Below are 17552 nucleotides of genomic sequence, written 5' to 3'. Positions count from 1 at the left end.
GTCCTGGGTGCTACAGCGCAAATAATTGATGGTCACATAAACACCACCCCATTCTGGAACCCTACTGACCGCTCTTCTTATCCACATGCCTCCAGCTTCCGTCCAGGACCCATCACCCGATCGATCGTCTACAGCCAGTCCTAAGACACAACCCTATGGGCTCCAATCCCTCAGACAGAGACTAACACCTCCAAGGCCTCAGTTGGAGTATTGTGTCCTGTTCTGGGCACCGCATTGCAGGAAAGAGGTGGAGAAATTGGAGAGGGTCCAGAGAAGAGCAACAAGAATGATGAAAGGTCTAGAGAACATGAGCTAGGAGGGAAGACTGAAGGAACTGGGCTTGTTCAGTTTGGAAAAGAGAAGACTGAGAGGGGACATGAGAGCGGCTTTCAAGTATCACAAGGAGGAGGAAGAAAAATTGTTGAGGAAGAAAAAAGGTCTAGAGAACATGACCTGTGAAGGAAGGCTGGAAGAATTGGGTTTGTTTGGTTTAGAAAAGAGAAGACTGAGGGGGGACATGAGAGCAGTTTTCAGGTATCTAAAAGGGCGTCACGCGGGAGAGGGAGAAAAATAGTTCCCCTTGGCCTCTGAGGACAGGACAAGAAGCAATGGGCTTAAACTGCAGCAAGGGAGGTTTAGGTTGGACATCAGGAAAAACTTCCTACCTGCCAGGGTGGTTAAACACTGGAATAAATTGCCCAGGGTGTTTGAGGAATCTGGAGATATTGAAGAGCAAGTTGGACAGTCAGGGATGGTCTAGACAGTATTTGGTCCTGCCATGGGGGCAGGGGACTGGACTCGATGACTCTCGAGGTCCCTTCCAGTCCTAGTGGTCTATGATTCTGTGAATCTAAGGCAGTGTAACTTTGTAAGGCCGAGGAACACCAAACACACACCGGTGTGCCGCAGAACACAGTTTAAGAAACACCGTTCTAAGCTCTTTATCCAGCATTCTTACAACTTAAATATACACCTGGGCTACGTCTACACTGGCACCCTTTTCTGGAAATGCTTAAAACGGAACAGTTTTCCGTTATAAGTATCTCTGGAAAAGCGCGTCTACATTGGCAGGATGCTTTTCTGGAAAATCACTTTTTGCGGAAAAGCGTCCGTGGCCAATGTAGACGCGGTTTTCCGCAAAAAAGCCCCGATCATCTTTTTCGCGATCGGGGCTTTTTTGCAGAAAAGACTACTGGGCTGTCTACACTGGCCCTTTTCCGGAACAGTTTTTCCGGAAAAGGACTTTTGCCCGAACGGGAGCAGCATAGTTTTTCCGGAAAAACAATGACGATTTTACATTAGATCGTCAGTGCTTTTCCGGAAAAGCAAGCGGCCAGTGTAGACAGCTGGCAAGGTATTCCGGAAAAGCGGCCAGTGTAGACACAGCCCTGGGGAGAGGAGAAAACAGACTGACAAAGCCAGTCAGGTACCCAGAGCCACTGAAACGCTTAGCCATGAACCTGTCCCTGCAACAAACACCGTTGCCAACTCTGTCCACACATCTACACAAGCGACACCATAGGTACATCCGGACTACACAGCTTTTTCGACAGATGCTTTTTCCACAGTATCTTTCGAAGCATCTAGAGAACAAGAAGTTTTGTCGAAAAGGCGGTTCGCTTTCTCAAAAGAGAGTCTAGACAGTCTCTTTTGAAAGAGCCCTGTTTTCATGCAATAGCGCCTTTTTTCGACAGATTTCTGCCGGAAAAAGGCGTTCTTCCTCGGAGAATGAGGTTTAGGTGTGCCCGTTAAGTGCCCGTTATTTCATAATAGTAGGTTTGAGAATGGGGACACTTCTCTTGTTATTTTGAAATAATTCCCTAGGGCAGACCATGGTGCACAGTCATCATCCACTTCCTGATTTACTCCAACTGATTTTCTCGAAACACAAAGCATGTGGAAAAATCTAAATGTAACCCTTAGTTTTTCGTGTGACTGTTTTGATTAATCCAATTCCCCTCCCTTCGCCCTAAAAAGAAACAACACGTACTGGAAATTATGCCTACGTCTAGACTGCAAGCGTCTTTCAAAAGAGGCTTTTTCGAAAGATACTTTGAAAAAAGCCTCTTTCGAAAAAGAGCGTCTAGACGACAACCAATACTTTTGAAAAGGCAAGCTGCTTTTTCGAAAGAGAGCATCCAGGCAGTCTGGATGCTCTTTCAAAAAAGCACAGTTTGCATTCCATGGTGCCTTTTTCCGAAAGAGCGCTTTTGAAGAAGGCGTTCTTCGTCATAAAACGAGATTTTCTGGGGTTGAAAAAACTGCCACGTTCTTTCGATTTACTGTCAAAAGAATGCGGCAGCAGTCTAGACACAGGGGAAGTTTTTTCAAAGAAAGGCCACTTTTTTTCGAAACCCCCCCTATAGTCTAGACACCCCCATGGAGTGAATTGTTGAATAAGGATGGATTTGCGCACAGGCCTAATGTTAAGTTGTGCTTAAATGAATCAGGGCCTTTTTTAGCACAATTCTTATACTATCTAGTGCTAGTGTGTGTGTGGGGGGGGAGAAGGAGTGGTTAGGAACTGCTTCTTTCAAGTGGCAATGGGTTGCGGTCTTTGCATAGCAAAAGTAGGTCCCTCATGTTGTCACTTTTGAGAGTTTCATTAAAACCATTTTCTAATGAACTAGAACCTCCCAAAGGAAAGAGAGAATTGGACCATCTATGGACTCCAAATCTTTGTGGAATGGGCACAAACCCTCAGGGATAGAGAGTGGCTGGCTCTCAAGAACAGGGCAAAGTGATTTCCTAGATCCCCTCCTGCCAAGAAAAGTTGGGGACCCAACATATCAACACTGGTCATCTTGTCACACTCAGGAACACTTCCACAGTGTAAGGACGGCCGGACCAGGCTGCTGAGGGAGGTCATGGAAACTCCGCCCCTGGGGGCCTTTTGCTCCGGGGAATCCTGCGCCTCGGAGCTGTGCGGGGTTTGTGCAGAATGACTGTTCTGTGCAGAATGTCACTGTTCTCCGCAGCACTGGCCCTGTGGAGCTGCCGGCTGCCACTAGGGGTCGCAGGATCTGGCAGAGCCCAGCAGGCTCCCCAGTTTGCAGAGAATGTTGCCAGTAAATGGGAGGGGGAACTGGAGGATTCCTGGCAGCTGTGGACATGACCTCTACCACCCCCAGAAGGAAGGACGCTGCGTGTCCTACAGTGAGCAGAGCCAGCCGAACACAGCCCAGTGCTGAAATCCACACAGGAAACCCCACCCAGCCCATCTGCCCAGCTTCAGGCTGTGTCTGCCTATTGGCCTCTGGGAAGAAAGGCTGCAGGTGCCTGAGTCGGGGGCTCTGTGCAGCCCCCTGGACGGTCCCCCTCCGAATCCTGCTCACTCTCCCCCTTGCAGGGCCCTCTCTTTGGGAACCTCTGAAAGGCAGCCCCAGGGTGGAGGGGAATCGACTAACAGGCCGGAGGGGCAACGCTCTGCCCCCAGCTGTGCCTGGCTGGCGTGTGTGACCCGTCCCGCCCCGGACTGCGGTGCCCAACTAAACGAAAGCAAAGCAGAGAAACAGGCATCATGTGAACTCGACTCCTGGCGGGTCAGTGGGGCAGCCTGGATTAGGGACGTAATAGTGGAGTCGATTAACCGAGAAGCAAAAGCTGCCAGTTTTCATCGGATGTGTCCCTGGAGGTTTCATCTCATGCCAGTCTTTATGGAATGAGCTTTGATCCCGATAAGCCAAAGCTGATTGGTTAATGCTTTAGACTACACGCGTTCACGCCCCCCGCCCTTTTCCAGTCCATTTTTTAGCAGACTGGCGAGCAACCCAGCCCAGCCCAGCCCAGTCCTGGATTGCCCCGGGGCTGGGACTTACCCCCGCTGAGGTTCTGCATTTAAAGTGTATTAGGAGCTGGGTGGGCAGGCAGCCTGGCTCAGTTCTGGCTCGCACCGGGCCTGGGAGTTTAAGTGCTGGATAGGGGCCCTGTTTCAGGGCAGCAGCATGGGGCAAGAGGCAGCTGGTCCCTGAGGGGAGCTGGTTTTTAAACTGGCTTCTCTCTTGGTACAGCTCCCACCTGGCACCTGCGCTGGAGTGGCAGGGGGCTAGCCGAGCGTGGGGCTGGACGCACTGGCTGCCGGCCCCGCCCCCAGGGACTATGGGCTAGTCAAGTAACCGATGAGAATTCATGAGGTTACTCACCGATTCAGTGACCGGACACTTCCCGGCTCCCCTTGTGGGCTCACACCAGCTCCTGGGCCAGCAGCAGGCGCTGGATAAACTGCGCCTGGAAATGAGGTGTCAGGGTGGCCCGGAGGGAGGGGCGGTAGAGGGGCTGGTGCCCAGCAGGGTCCCCTCACTGATCTGAGCTGGGATCGTCTGGGGTTAGCTGGGGGGCGGGGTTGCCAGCACAAGGGCCCTTCTGGCTCCGAGAGCCACAGACAGAGTCCGGCCAGCTGGGGCCATTCCCACTGGGGGGGGGGGGGGGGGGGGCAGCGCGCTCTGCCCCTCTGGGGCTGGCACCATCTTTGGGGGGCATTTATCGGGCCCAGAACTAGCCCTGGGGCGGGGAAGGTGCGCTCCGCGCTCCACCCGCCCCCGCGCAGAGGCCGCTCCACCCGCCCCCGCGCAGGGTGTAGACGCAGCTGGGCAGGGGAATCCGACGTGACGCCGGGCGCTGTCCATACGGGGCACGCGAGCGGTGGGCGCTGGGGGCAACACGAGCCCCCGGGCCCCAGCCACGGCGAATTGCACAAGGGCCCCCCCGGCCCCGCAGGCGCAGCTCCCTGGGCGCTGCTCTGGCGTCATTGGTCTGCGGGTGGCTCCGGCCCCACCGGGGTGGGGGGCAGCGAAACTGAAAGCGGAGGGAGCCAGCCCCGTCCGCCCGCCGCGCTGCCCCCAGGCCCTTAAAGGCAGCCGCCCGCCCGTCCCCGCTCAGAGCGCGGTGCCCCGGAGCCCGGAGGAGGCAGCGCGTCGCGGACGGGCGCAGCGAGCGAGCGAGCGGGCGGTTCGTGGTGAGGCGTCTCCCCCGGCAGGTGCGGGGCACTTTGCAGGGAGAATCAGGCCTGGGAGATCTCGCCCCCCCCCCCTCCCATCCCCGGCAAGTCAGGCGGCTCCGGGTGTGAGTAGCCGGCTCTGTGCGCAGCCCCCCCCGCCGCAATCCCCGCACCGCTCGCTTGCGGGACTCGGAGACTCCAGAGCAGCAGGGCCGGCCGGGGCTGGCAGCGTCCGTGAGCGGAGACCCGCCCCGTTCCGTTCCGTTCCGTTCCCCGCGTCGGATTCCCCCGGCCAGCTGCGTCCACACGGGACTCGGGAGCGCACCCTGGGCACCTTCCCTGCCCCGGCACCGGCCCTGGGCGGCTCCCACGCCTGGGGACGCCCAGGAAATGCCCTGGGGGCGGCTCGGCTGGGGCTGGGGGAGGATCCGAGCCCGGCGGGGCACAGCGAGCTGCCCCCCAGCGGGAAACGGCCCCGGCCGGCCGGACTCTGTGTCTGCGGCTCTCCGAGCCAGAAGGGCCCCTGTGCTGGCGACTCCGCGCCCCAGAGGATCCCAGCACAGATCAGCGAGGGGACCCGGCCCCGCTACCGCCCCTCTCTCCGGGCCTCGCCGACGCCTCCAGGAGGAGTTTGCCGAGAGCCCGGGCACCCCTCTAGCTCCCGCTCCGGCCCAGGGGTGACATGGCCAGAGGCTGGGGGAAGGGCAGAGAGGAGGGTCCCAGGGGGTACACAGGGTGACATGGCAGGAGGCTGGGGGAAGGGCAGAGGGGAGGGGTCCCAGGGGGTACATAGGGTGACATGGCAGGAGGCTGGGGGAAGGGCGGAGGGGAGGGGTCCCAGGGGGTACATAGGGTGACATGGCAGGAGGCTGGGGGAAGGGCAGAGGGGAGGGTCCCAGGGGGTACATAGGGTGACATGGCAGGAGGCTGGGGGAAGGGCAGAGGGGAGGGGTCCCAGGGGGTACACAGGGTGACATGGCAGGAGGCTGGGGGAAGGGCAGAGGCGAGGGGTCCCAGGGGGTACACAGGGTGACATGGCAGGAGGCTAGGGGAAGGGCAGAGGGGACGGTCCCAGGGGGTACATAGGGTGACATGGGAGGAGGCTGGGGGAAGGGCAGAGGGGAGGGTCCCAGGGGGTACACAGGGTGACATGGCAGGAGGCTGGGGGAGGGCAGAGAGGAGGGTCCCAGGGGGTACACAGGGTGACATGGCAGGAGGCTGGGGGAAGGGCAGGGGGAGGGGTCCAGGGGGTACACAGGGTGACATGGCAGGAGGCTGGGGGAAGGGCAGAGGGGAGGGGTCCCAGGGGGTACACAGGGTGACATGGCAGGAGGCTGGGGGAAGGGCAGAGGGGAGGGTCCCAGGGGGTACACAGGGTGACATGGCAGGAGGCTGGGGGAAGGGCAGAGGGGAGGGGTCCAGGGGGTACATAGGATGACATGGCAGGAGGCTGGGGGAAGGGCAGAGGGGAGGGTTCCAGGGGGTACATAGGGTGACATGGCAGGAGGCTGGGGGAAGGGCAGGGGGAGGGGTCCCAGGGGGTACACAGGGTGACATGGCAGGAGGCTGGGGGAAGGGCAGAGGGGAGGGGTCCCAGGGGGTACATAGGGTGACATGGCAGGAGGCTGGGGGAAGGGCAGGGGGAGGGGTCCCAGGGGGTACACAGGGTGACATGGCAGGAGGCTGGGGGAAGGGCAGGAGGGGAGGGGTCCCAGGGGTACATAGGGTGACATGGCAGGAGGCTGGGGGAAGGGCAGAGGGGAGGGTTCCAGGGGGTACACAGGGTGACATGGCAGGAGGCTGGGGGAAGGGCAGGAGGGGAGGGGTCCCAGGGGGTACACAGGGTGACATGGCAGGAGGCTGGGGGAAGGGCAGGAGGGGAGGGGTCCCAGGGGTACATAGGGTGACATGGCAGGAGGCTGGGGGAAGGGCAGAGGGGAGGGTTCCAGGGGGTACACAGGGTGACATGGCAGGAGGCTGGGGGAAGGGCAGAGGGGAGGGTTCCAGGGGGTACATAGGGTGACATGGCAGGAGGCTGGGGGAAGGGCAGGGGGAGGGGTCCCAGGGGGTACACAGGGTGACATGGCAGGAGGCTGGGGGAAGGGCAGGAGGGGAGGGGTCCCAGGGGGTACATAGGGTGACATGGCAGGAGGCTGGGGGAAGGGCAGGGGGAGGGGTCCCAGGGGGTACACAGGGTGACATGGCAGGAGGCTGGGGGAAGGGCAGGAGGGGAGGGGTCCCAGGGGGTACACAGGGTGACATGGCAGGAGGCTGGGGGAAGGGCAGGGGGAGGGGTCCAGGGGGTACACAGGGTGACATGGCAGGAGGCTGGGGGAAGGGCAGAGGGGAGGGGTCCCAGGCATGTCACCCTATGTACCCGCCTGGAACCCCTCCCCTCCTGCCTTTCCCCCACCTCCTGCTAGTGCAATGGGCGGGGGGGAAGGGAAGCCAAGGGGGCTCCTCACAGGGTAACATCTCACCCCAGCCCCACAGATCCCTCGGTGCAGCTTGGACCCCCAGGGAGCCGCGTGGAGCCCCCACTGTGTCTGCAATCGGCGCCAGGCAGCGGCTTTCCAGCTTCCGCAGCAGGACTGAGCGAGCACCCGCACCCCGACCGCTTATGGTGAGGCTCTGTGCTGTCCCGGTGGCAGCTGGTTGGATCTGTTGTGAAACAGATTTCCCTGGCCGGGAAATCCCCCCTGGTGAATCAGGCGGGTGGGGGCCGACAGGGTGTGAGGGGTCGGCTCTCTCCGCGCCCAGCCCACTCCGCGCCCACTCCACTCCAGACGGCCCCTGAGGTCCCCAAGCCAGACGGGAGCCGTGGGGTGTCTTGTGTGAGCTCCCGCAGAGCGCCCGGTAATTCCCAGAGCAGAACCCTCCCAACTGTGCATGATGGAGGCTCCCCCGGCCCCCGGGGAAACTGGCCCCAGGGTTAATTCCCTCGCTGTTCCGAACCGACGCCTTGTTTCCAAGCTGAGCGGGCCCCGTTTCCTCCCAGCCACCGTATCCCGCTGGCCCTGCCCCATTCACTGAGCAAATGTGTCCCCGCGTTGGCGTCCTGGAGAATTCCCTGGGGAAACTGATTCGGCGTGTTCTGCTGTCGGAGGAACCGGCTCTCCGCACGCCCTGCCCGAGAGCCATTTACTGCAACTCTCCGGTCAGCAAGTCTGGGGGGACCATGCAGGCGAGGGATGGGAAATATCGTTAACTCAATCGCCGAGTAACCTCCCGAATTCTTATCGCTTTCTTGACTAGTCCATAGTCCCCGGGGGCAGAGCCGGCAGCCAGTGCGTTCAGACTGTACTCCTGAGGAGCCCCCACCCCTGTTAGACATTGGGAGCTTTTACGAAAGATCTCCAAAAACAAGGACTACACGATCGTTTTTGTTTTGGAGAGTATAAGATCTTTTGAAAAAGTTCCCCGTTGTCGGAAAAACCTGTCTAACCCGGGGATTCACTTTCGACATGGCGCTTGTTCAAAACAGTGCCATGACAGGATTATGCAAATGATTATTTAAATCCCTGCTTCATTTGCACTTTCAAAACATCTAATTTACCTCCCTCAGCTGACAGAGGGGTGTGGTTTAGAAGTACCCTTATTGGCAACGGGCTGGGGGAGGGGGAAGGGAGGTGTGGAGTCTGTAGCATTAACCAGTAAGCTTTGTCTTTGTTTTCGCTTATCAGTTAATCGACTATTTTATTAGTCCCTCATCCAGGCAGCTCTACAGGCCCACCTGGAGCTGAGTTAACGTAATGCCTGTTTCTTTGCTATGTTTTGGTTTAGTTGGGCACCTCAGTCTGGGGGTCACGCACACCAGCCAGGCACAGCTGGGGGCAGAGCGCTGCCCCTCCGGCCTGTTAGTCGATTCCCCTCGACTCTGGGGCTGCCTTTCAGAGGTTCCCAAAGAGAGGGCCCTGCAAGGGGGAGAGTGAGCGGGATTTGGAGGGGGACCATCCAGGGGGCTGCACAGGGCCCCCAACTTGGGCACCTGCGGCCTTTCTTCCCAGAGGCCAATAGGCAGACACAGCCTGAAGCTGGGCAGATGGGCTGGGTGGGGTTTCCTGTGGGATTTCAGTGCTGGGCTGTGTTAGCTGGCTCTACTCACTGTAGGACACGCAGCGTCCTTCCTTCAGGGGGTGCTGGGACCCTCCAGTTCCCCCTCACATCCACTGGCAGCATCTGCTGCAAACTGGGGAGCCGTGCAGGGGTCTGCCAGGTCCTGCGACCCCTAGTGGCAGCCGGCAGCTCCACAGGGCCAGTGCTGCGGAGAACAGTGACATTCTGCACAGAACAGTCATTCTGCACAAACCCCGCACAGCTCGGAGACGCAGGATTCCCCGGAGCAAAAGGCCCCCAGGGACGGAGTGTCCATGACCTCCCTCAGCAGCCTGCACCATGGTCCCGCTGTCCTTACACTGTGGAAGTTTCCCGAGTGTGACAAGATGACCAGGGTTGATATCTTGGGTCCCCCACCTTCCTTGGCAGGGAGGGTCTAGGAAATCCCTTTGCCCTGCTCTTGAGACCCAGCTGCTCTCTACCCCTGAAGGTTTCTTATGCTCTTCCACCTTGGGCAGGGTTGCCCTCAGTCCTTTCTGCTGGGGCACAGGGTCTCTCTTCCCCCAATTCCCCAGCCTTTCAAATCTCAACAATTGCTCCGGTTCATAGACTCATAGAACACAAGGAGTGGAAGGGACCGCGAGAGGTCATTGAGTCCAGTCCCCTGCCCTCAGGGCAGCACCAAGCACTGTCTAGAGCGTCCCCGTCTAACCGGCTCTTAAATATCCCCAGAGATGGAGATTCTACAACCTCCCTAAGCAACTTATTCCAGTGTTTCACCACCCTGACGGGTGGGAAGTTTTTCCTAATGTCCAACCTAAACCTCCCTGGCTGCAGTTTAAGCCCATTGCTTCTTGTTCTATCCTCACAGGCCAAGATGAACAAGTTTTCTCCCTCCTCCTTGCAACACCCTTTTAGATACCTAAAAACCGCTCTCATGTCCCCCCTCAGTCTTCTCTTTTCTAAACTAAACAAGCCCAGTTCCTTCAGCCTTCCTTCCTCTAGACCTTTCATCATTCTTGTTGCTCTTCTGGACCTTCTCCAATTTCTCCACATCCTTCTTGAAATGTGGGGCCCAGAGCTGGACACAATCCTCCAGCTGAGGCCTGATCAGCACAGAGCAGAGCGGAGGAATGACTTCTCGTGTCTTGCTCCCAGCACTCCTGTTCATGCAGCCCAGAATCATGTTTGCTTTTTCTGCGACAGCGTCACACTGTTGGCTCCTGTTTAGCTCGTGGTCCACTCTGACCCCTTGATCCCTTTCTGCCATACTCCTTCCTAGACAGTCGCTTCCCATTCTCTGTGTGTGAAATGGATTGTTCCTTCCTAAGGTGTGTTGTGAGCAAGACACGAGAAGTCGTTCTTCCGCTCCACTCTGCGCTGGTTAGGCCTCAGTTGGAGGATTGTGTCCAGTTCTGGGCACCGCATTTCAAGAAAGATGTGGAGAAATTGGAGAAGGTCCAGAGAAGAGCAACAAGAATGATGAAAGGTCTAGAGAACATGAGCTATAAGGGAAGACTGAAAGAATTGGGCTGGTTTAGTTTGGAAAGGAGAATATTGAGGGGGGACATGAGAGCAGTTTTCAGGTATCTAAAAGGGTGTCACAAGGAGGAGGGAGAAACCTTGTTCTTCCTGGCCTCTGAGGATAGAACAAGAAGCAATGGGCTTAAACTGCAGCAAGGGAGGTTTAGGTTGGAAATTAGAAAAAAGTTCCTAACTGTCAGGGTGGCTAAACGCTGGAATAAGTTGCCCAGGGAGGTTGTGGAATCCCCATCTCTGGAGATATTGAAGAGCAGGTTAGAGAAATGTCTATCAGGGATGGTGTAGATGGAGATTGGTCCTGCCATGAGGGCAGGGGACTGGACTCGATGACTCTCGAGGTCCCTTCCAGTCCTAGTGTTCTATGATTCTAAGTGGAGCACTTTGCATTCGTCCATATTGAACTTCATCCGATTTACGAGAGTTTGAATTAGGACCCCATCCTCCAAAGCAGGTGCAACCCCTCCCAGCTTGGTATCATCTGCAAACTTAATAAGCACCCTGGCTATGCCAATATCTCAATGATTGATGAAGATATTGAACAGGTTCCAAAAGAGACCCCTGTGATTTTGGGCTCCGGATGTCAATTTCGGGCTCCGCACCCCAGGTCGGCATTTTCGGCTTCAAAAACGAAAACCTCCTTTGTTCTGCCCTCCCAGCAGGTTTGTGAAGTGTTAGTAACGACTCTGTGAGAATGGTTCTCCAGCCAGTTCTGCACCCACCTTCTAGTAGCCCCATCTAAGTTGTATTTGCCTCGTTTACTGATAAGAAGTGCATGCGAGACCAAGTTCCTCCATTCTTCCTCACTCCACCTTGTCTTCCTGAAGCTGGGTGGGGGCGTTTATTAGGTTCCTAAGCAAAGACTTAATTGGCTACCGATGCTTCAATTCGCCTAGCATAGCCGTCCCCTACCCACAGGGACCCCACGGCTTAATTAGCCTAGGGTTCCCCTTCAGCCCTTTGCTCCTGCTCCCTGCCCCTGCCTTGCTGCTTTAAGATGTAATTGACATCGGTGGTGCTGTAGCTGAACCTGTGCAGCAAGAGAGAACAACTTTTCTCCCCCCCTTTTTTTTAATAGCCGCCCTCCACATATTTACAGACTATTATCATGGTCCCTCTTAATTTCCTCTTTTCTGAACAAAACGTACCCAGTCCCTTTGGCCTTTGCTCACACAGCTTCCAATCCATCCCAGCTCTGTCACTCGCCCCTGCAGCCTTTCTTGGTTGGCTACAGACTTTCTAGGCACTGGAGACCAAAACAGGCTACAGGGCCCTAGCTGAGGCCTACCCAGCACAGACTAGCACCATCCGATCACCTCCTGTGAGTTGATGCTCTGCTTCTGTTAATGCGGCCTACGCTAGTGTGTGCTTTTTATGTAACACCATCCTGCCGGTGACTCATACTGAGGTTGTGATCCACCATGACTCCCAGACCCTCCTACGCACTGTTCCTGCCAGGCCAGCCACCCCCCCCCCCTCCATCCCCCATCTGTATTTGTGCATTTGCCTTATTTCTAAGCATGACACTTAACATTTGGGCCCCGTTGTGCCGGGCGCTGCACAGACACAGCGAGAGACAGTCCCTGCCCCAGCTGAGATCAGGGCCCCGTTGTGCCGGGCGCTGCACAGACACAGCGAGAGACAGTCCCTGCCCCAGCTGAGATCAGGGCCCCGTTGTGCCGGGCGCTGCACAGACACAGCGAGAGACAGTCCCTGCCCCAGCTGGGATCAGGGCCCCGTTGTGCCGGGAGCTGCACAGACACAGCGAGAGACAGTCCCTGCCCCAGCTGGGATCAGGGCCCCGTTGTGCCGGGAGCTGCACAGACACAGCGAGAGACAGTCCCTGCCCCAGCTGAGATCAGGGTCCTGTTGTGCCAGGTGCTGCACAGACACAGTGAGTGACAGTCCCTGCCCCAGCTGGGATCAAGGCCCCGTTGTGCCTCAAACTGAGATTTACAGGCTCTTGCAGAAAAGGGAGTTTTGATGACAAATTGCCCCATGTACACAGGGCTTTTTATCGCAAAAAGCCTCTTCTACAAAAAGGATTGGAAGTGGATATGCAAATGAGAGCATGCGATATGCAAATGAGCTCTCCATTTGCATTTCCTCTTCCACAAAACAGCCACAGTCTAGCCGTAGCCTTCGTGCACTAGGTCTCTAAGGGAAGCGAACATGGGTTCAGGTCTCTGTCCTACACCCAGCACGTTGGAGTCTCTCTTCGCATTGGGTGCTGCCCTAATGGACAAATTTAATCACAACTCATCATGTTTTCAGCGTTACTGGCTGCCCAATGGCGGATGAAGACAGGAAGTCGTCCCAAGCGCTGGTTAAAGCTGAGCTGAATGTCAGCAAAGCTCAGAGTGTGCGGGAGGAGACGGCGCTGAGGATGAAGTCCTACGCCAACTGGGAGGAGTTCCTCATGCCGGCCCCCATCTCCATCGCCATCCTGGGGCAGCTCGTGTTCATTTCAGCGGCGCAGAAGGACTTCTCCATCAATAAGAACCCCCCTAAGGATGGCTTCAAGCACATCAAGTACCCAGAATCCTTCAGGGCCTCCTTGTGTCAAGTCAGCAACCAAGGCTGGGAGGCCTTCAACGCTGCGCACGTCAACATGGACAAGATCCGGCTGCTCTCCATGAGCGTCCCGGGACGGACGAAGACGATTGTTAAAATTCTGTTCCAGGACATGGAGACAGTGAACGCCATGCTGCCCACGCACCTAAAGAACATGAAGGCCGTGGCAGACGACTGCCAAGCCTTAGCCAAAGCAGTGGAGGACAAGTATTCAGACGTCATCCACCTGATCCAGGAGCTGATGGAGGCCTGTTTGAACGCCAAGAAGGGTTACGAGGATGAGCTGAAGGAAGTCGAGATCGCCCTGCAGCAGGCTCGGATCAAGGAGGAAGCCACCAGGGAGGCGCAGAAGCTGGCTGAAGAGTATCACAAGCAGATGAAGAAGCACGTCGATGAGACCTTTGACCAGTTCAAGGACGCCATGAATTCCATCCCCACAGGGTGGGATGTAGTGGGCATGAACATTGTGGAGAGTCTTGCAAATGGAATCCTGAATGTTGCCAATGGGGCTGCAAGTGTGTACACAGGAAAACTAGGCAATACACAAGCTGGGGCAATGGGAGGAGGTACAGTGGCCAGCCTAGAGGAGAGTGAGCATGGATGCATCATACCAGAACTCAGAATTTTTCCCAAGTCAGGGACGCTCCTGGCGTACGCAACAAGCCTCAAAGAGCTAATCGTTCAGCCCGCTGGCCTCGACATGCAGAAAATCGTCAATGAGCAAACTCAGACAGTCAACACCAACTGGCTGAAAGATGCTTTCCGAGAGCAGAAGAGCAGCATAGACAGAGAAAACGAGTGTAAGCCAAAAACTCAAGCTCAGAAGATCTGTACATTTGGCCTTAGTATTTGTGAACAGCTGGAAAAGTTGGCCTTGTCCAAAAACAAAGATAAGGAAGAAGAAAAGTCTCTTGTTGAAAAGATCCAACGCTTATACCAAAGTGCCTCGGAGTTCGATACAAAGAGTAAATCGTCAATGGGATCGCCGGCCTTCACCGCCAAGCCGCCGAACATGGCTAAATCCCAACAAGCCTCCACGGCAGCATCCGGTGCCGTGCAAAATGCACATCTGAAGGTGGAACAGAGCCGGGCGATGATGAAGGAGACCCAGGAGGAGTATCAGAGGAGCTTTGACAACTTCAAGAAGCAGAACGACGAGCTGAAGGAGCTCTTGTGCACCATGGAGAAATGCAAGGTTCAGGAAATTGATTTCAAGACGGCCAAAGAGATGCTGATCAAAGGGCTGGAGGCCTTAGGGAGGGTGAAGGAGCAGTGGGAGAAGATGGTGCGGTTCTTCCAGATGATCTCCAGCCTGATTGAGTCCTGCCTCAGTCGGGACATCAAGGAATTTGTGAGCTCTGTCTCGGACGTACAGAAAATTGGAAATTATTCCTCTAACTGCTTTGTCCTAGACATGATCTACAGCCAGGCGTTCAACGCTTCCAACGTGGCCCACCTGGTGCACATGATCTCTGAGACCTACACCCAAGTGTCCAATAAATTCCTGATGGATCGCATAAGCAGCTTGGGGCGACTGATCGCCCTGGAACCATCTGACCCGAAATTCAACATTGAGCGGGAGAGGTTACAGACAGGTTGCGAAGAGGCCCGCCAAGCCATCCATGACTTGGTGATCGAGAAGAAGGAGGAGTTTGATCGGAGCGTGGAGGCCAGGGTGGAGACGATCGACAGGGAGCTGAAGGCCGTGCTGCCCCCAATGAGTGTGGCAGAGCAGAAGGCAATCGAGGGAGCGGTGCGCCAGGGGATGAAGGAGTTGACCGCAGGGGAAGATGATCAGTTTGCGTAGATGGACGCATTGCTGGGGTCCTAGTAACTGGCTCTCGCTGTGAAGAGTCTTTGTAATCAAGTAACTGCAACCCCACCTCGCTTCGCTCCATATACAACTTTGCTTTGCATGGCCTGAGCCCGGGAGAGGCCAGCCGCACAGTCAAGGTGCTTCATGAGAACACAGCAGATCTGGGTTCTAGTCTTCACTCTGCCACACGCTGTTCTTTCTCCCCCTGGGCAAGTCACCATGTTGCTCTGTGCTGTGGCTTCCCGTCTGCAAGCTAGGGCTGTCTCATTGCCCCCATCTCAGCCATGGGGTGCTGCGCGTGGAGGGTGAAACACGCAGGCTGTAGTGGGCCCTTGTAAGAATCTACTGAGTGATCCGGGGAGGGGCGACACTATTGGGCTGTAACATGAATGTACGAATCCTTGTTGCAACCAGTGTAACATGTTTGCACCAAACCCTATACAAGGCAGGCCAAGTGTCATGTCCATGAGAAGCTTCGGATTCCCTGGTTTCTGTTGACACTGCTCGCACGCACGTAGCGGTGTTGTACGAGGAGCTCTGAGCACTGGCTCTGCACTTGCATTTCAACGCTGGCTTCGGGGACACGCCCTTAGGAGACGGGGCCCGTCTCTTCGGAGAGGTTTGACAGCCAAGGGAATCGCAGCCCTTCCCTGCCAGCGCAGCTCAGGGTTGTCAATCCACATCTGATGAGCTTGGTCGCGAATGTTCAGACCAGCACGCGAGCCGGGGCGGTGCCGGAAACGGGTGGAGTCCTGCGTGGACAGATGACCTGTTTGTGTGACAGACTCTGTCCTGGGACCTGCTTTTGCACAGCAAGAGCAACGGGATTCTCTCCACGTGGGTACGGCTGTGAGATGGCACAAGCCCCAGGGCCTCTCTCTCTTCAGCCCGGCGGATCACCTGGCTGCAGTTCAGTGCAGAGTCTGGAAGAACTGACGGCCCCGCCTAACAGACGATGGATTCCAGAGACATAATCACAAACAGCTGATTGCAGCTCTGCTACAAGCGGACACCAAGACCGTTGTAACTGGGGGGGGGGTCATTTGATTCCTTTCACAATTTTACTCTGTTTCGTTAATAAAGCTTTAGACTGCAGATTCTAAAGGACTGGCTCGCGGGGTGTTCTTTCAGGGAAGAGCTGAGGTACAATATTATGATTTCAACTGAGAGCTCCCCGCTGAAATCCTAGATGAGCCTCCACTGATCAGTTATAAAATGGATAGGTAGCGTGCCTCAGTTTCCCTTCTTATACTGCCGATCAGGCTTGATACGGTTTTTCTGCTGTGCTAATGGTTATATTTATTTCCAGGTGACTGCTCAGAAGCATGATTACAATGACTGTTTAATTACTTCGAGCATGCCTACACAACAGGGCAAAACACAAAATAAGCCACGCAACGTTGCGTCGCTTAATCCAGAATAGCTTATTTCGACGTTGGGTGCTGTCTACACAGCTGTTATTGTGAAACAGAGCCCTGCCCCCCCCGACTTGCCTTACTCCTCGTACAATGAGGGTTACAGGAGTCGGAGCAAGAAGCTGGTTGTTTTGAGTCCTTTAACTAGTCCTTTAACTGCCCCATCGCAGGGTTTCCATAAGAACCAGACTCCGTCCGTATCTTGCTATTTTAAATTGCGGGTGAGGGTTTGTAAACCAGTAAACGTTAAGCCCGTTTGTCCTCTAGGTGAGCACGGGACAAGCATCAGTTAAAGCAGCAGTCACCAGCCAGCAGCTCAGGATCGATCAGTAGATCTTGGAGCCGCTGGCAGGTGATCCTGACTGGTTTGGCCAGGAAGCTATCAGGGGCTGGTACTTCAGCTGCCCTTCCACCCACTCTTGTGCTATTCCTGCCCCCTGGGAGCCTCCTACTTGCTGGACAAGTTGTGGGAGGGAGAAGGGGGCCGGGGAGGGGGGCGCGGTGAGTTCTAAAATGCCGAACCTGGCATGGCTGGAGGAAGTATCCCCGTGGGAATTGCTGCTCCTGGATGTGGCTGGCCTGTCCCTGTGGCCTCCGTGAGAGGTAGATCAGGGGGTCTCCACGTGCTGTCCTGGCCTGCAGACACCGCTCCTGCAGCTCCCTCTGATCAAGAATGGGGAACCGTGGCCAGGAGAAGCTGTGGGCTCAGTAGATGAGGGCAGCACATGGAGCCATTGCCGTACGTGCCAGCTGCTTTCAGGAGCGGTGCAGGGCCAGGGCAGGAGTCAGCTGCCGTAACCCCACAGCTCCACCACCCGGAAGCCGTCTCAGTTAAACGTGCCCAGCCAGAGCCTGCTCCCTGACCCCCCGCCCCAGCCCTGAATTGCCTCCTGCACCCAACTTCCTGCCCCAGTCATGAGTCAACCTGTGCCCAAACTCCTTCCTAGAGCTTGCACCCTGAACCCCTCCTGGACCCCAATCTCCCACCCTGGGCTAAGCCCAGAGCTCCTGCAAACCCCTTGGCCCAAGACTAGAGACTAGAGCCTGCACCCCAGTCTGGTGCGAGTGAGTGAGGATGGGGGAGGAAGGGGTTGGAGTGAGCAGGGGGAGGCCTTGAAGAAGGGGCAGGAAGGAAGTGGGGCAAAGGGATTTGGGCTTCAGGTTGATCTCACCTTGCACTTACATTGAAAAAGTGATCTTGTGGTTGTTGCTGGGT

General features: G+C 56.3%; 2 protein-coding genes across 2 annotated transcripts in view; one reads left to right on the top strand and one right to left on the bottom strand.

Annotated features, from left to right (window-relative positions):
• The window catches only part of LOC102447265 (uncharacterized), a 57903-nt gene that overhangs the window by 27693 nt on the left and 12658 nt on the right, over positions 1-17552 (bottom strand). The gene's annotated exons all lie outside the window — the stretch shown is intronic.
• LOC112546115 (uncharacterized) lies at positions 4873-16537 on the top strand. Its single transcript, XM_075918086.1, has 3 exons — positions 4873-4954; positions 7422-7559; positions 12806-16537. Exon 3 carries the CDS (start codon positions 12822-12824, stop codon positions 14910-14912), a length of 2091 nt encoding a protein of 696 aa, XP_075774201.1. The 5' UTR covers positions 4873-4954; positions 7422-7559; positions 12806-12821; the 3' UTR covers positions 14913-16537.

The sequence above is a fragment of the Pelodiscus sinensis genome, unplaced genomic scaffold, assembly GCF_049634645.1.
Source record: "Pelodiscus sinensis isolate JC-2024 unplaced genomic scaffold, ASM4963464v1 ctg68, whole genome shotgun sequence".
NCBI lineage: Eukaryota > Metazoa > Chordata > Testudines > Trionychidae > Pelodiscus > Pelodiscus sinensis.
The sequence above is the reverse complement of the archived record's forward strand: the minus strand, read 5'-3'. Positions and strand labels throughout refer to the sequence as shown.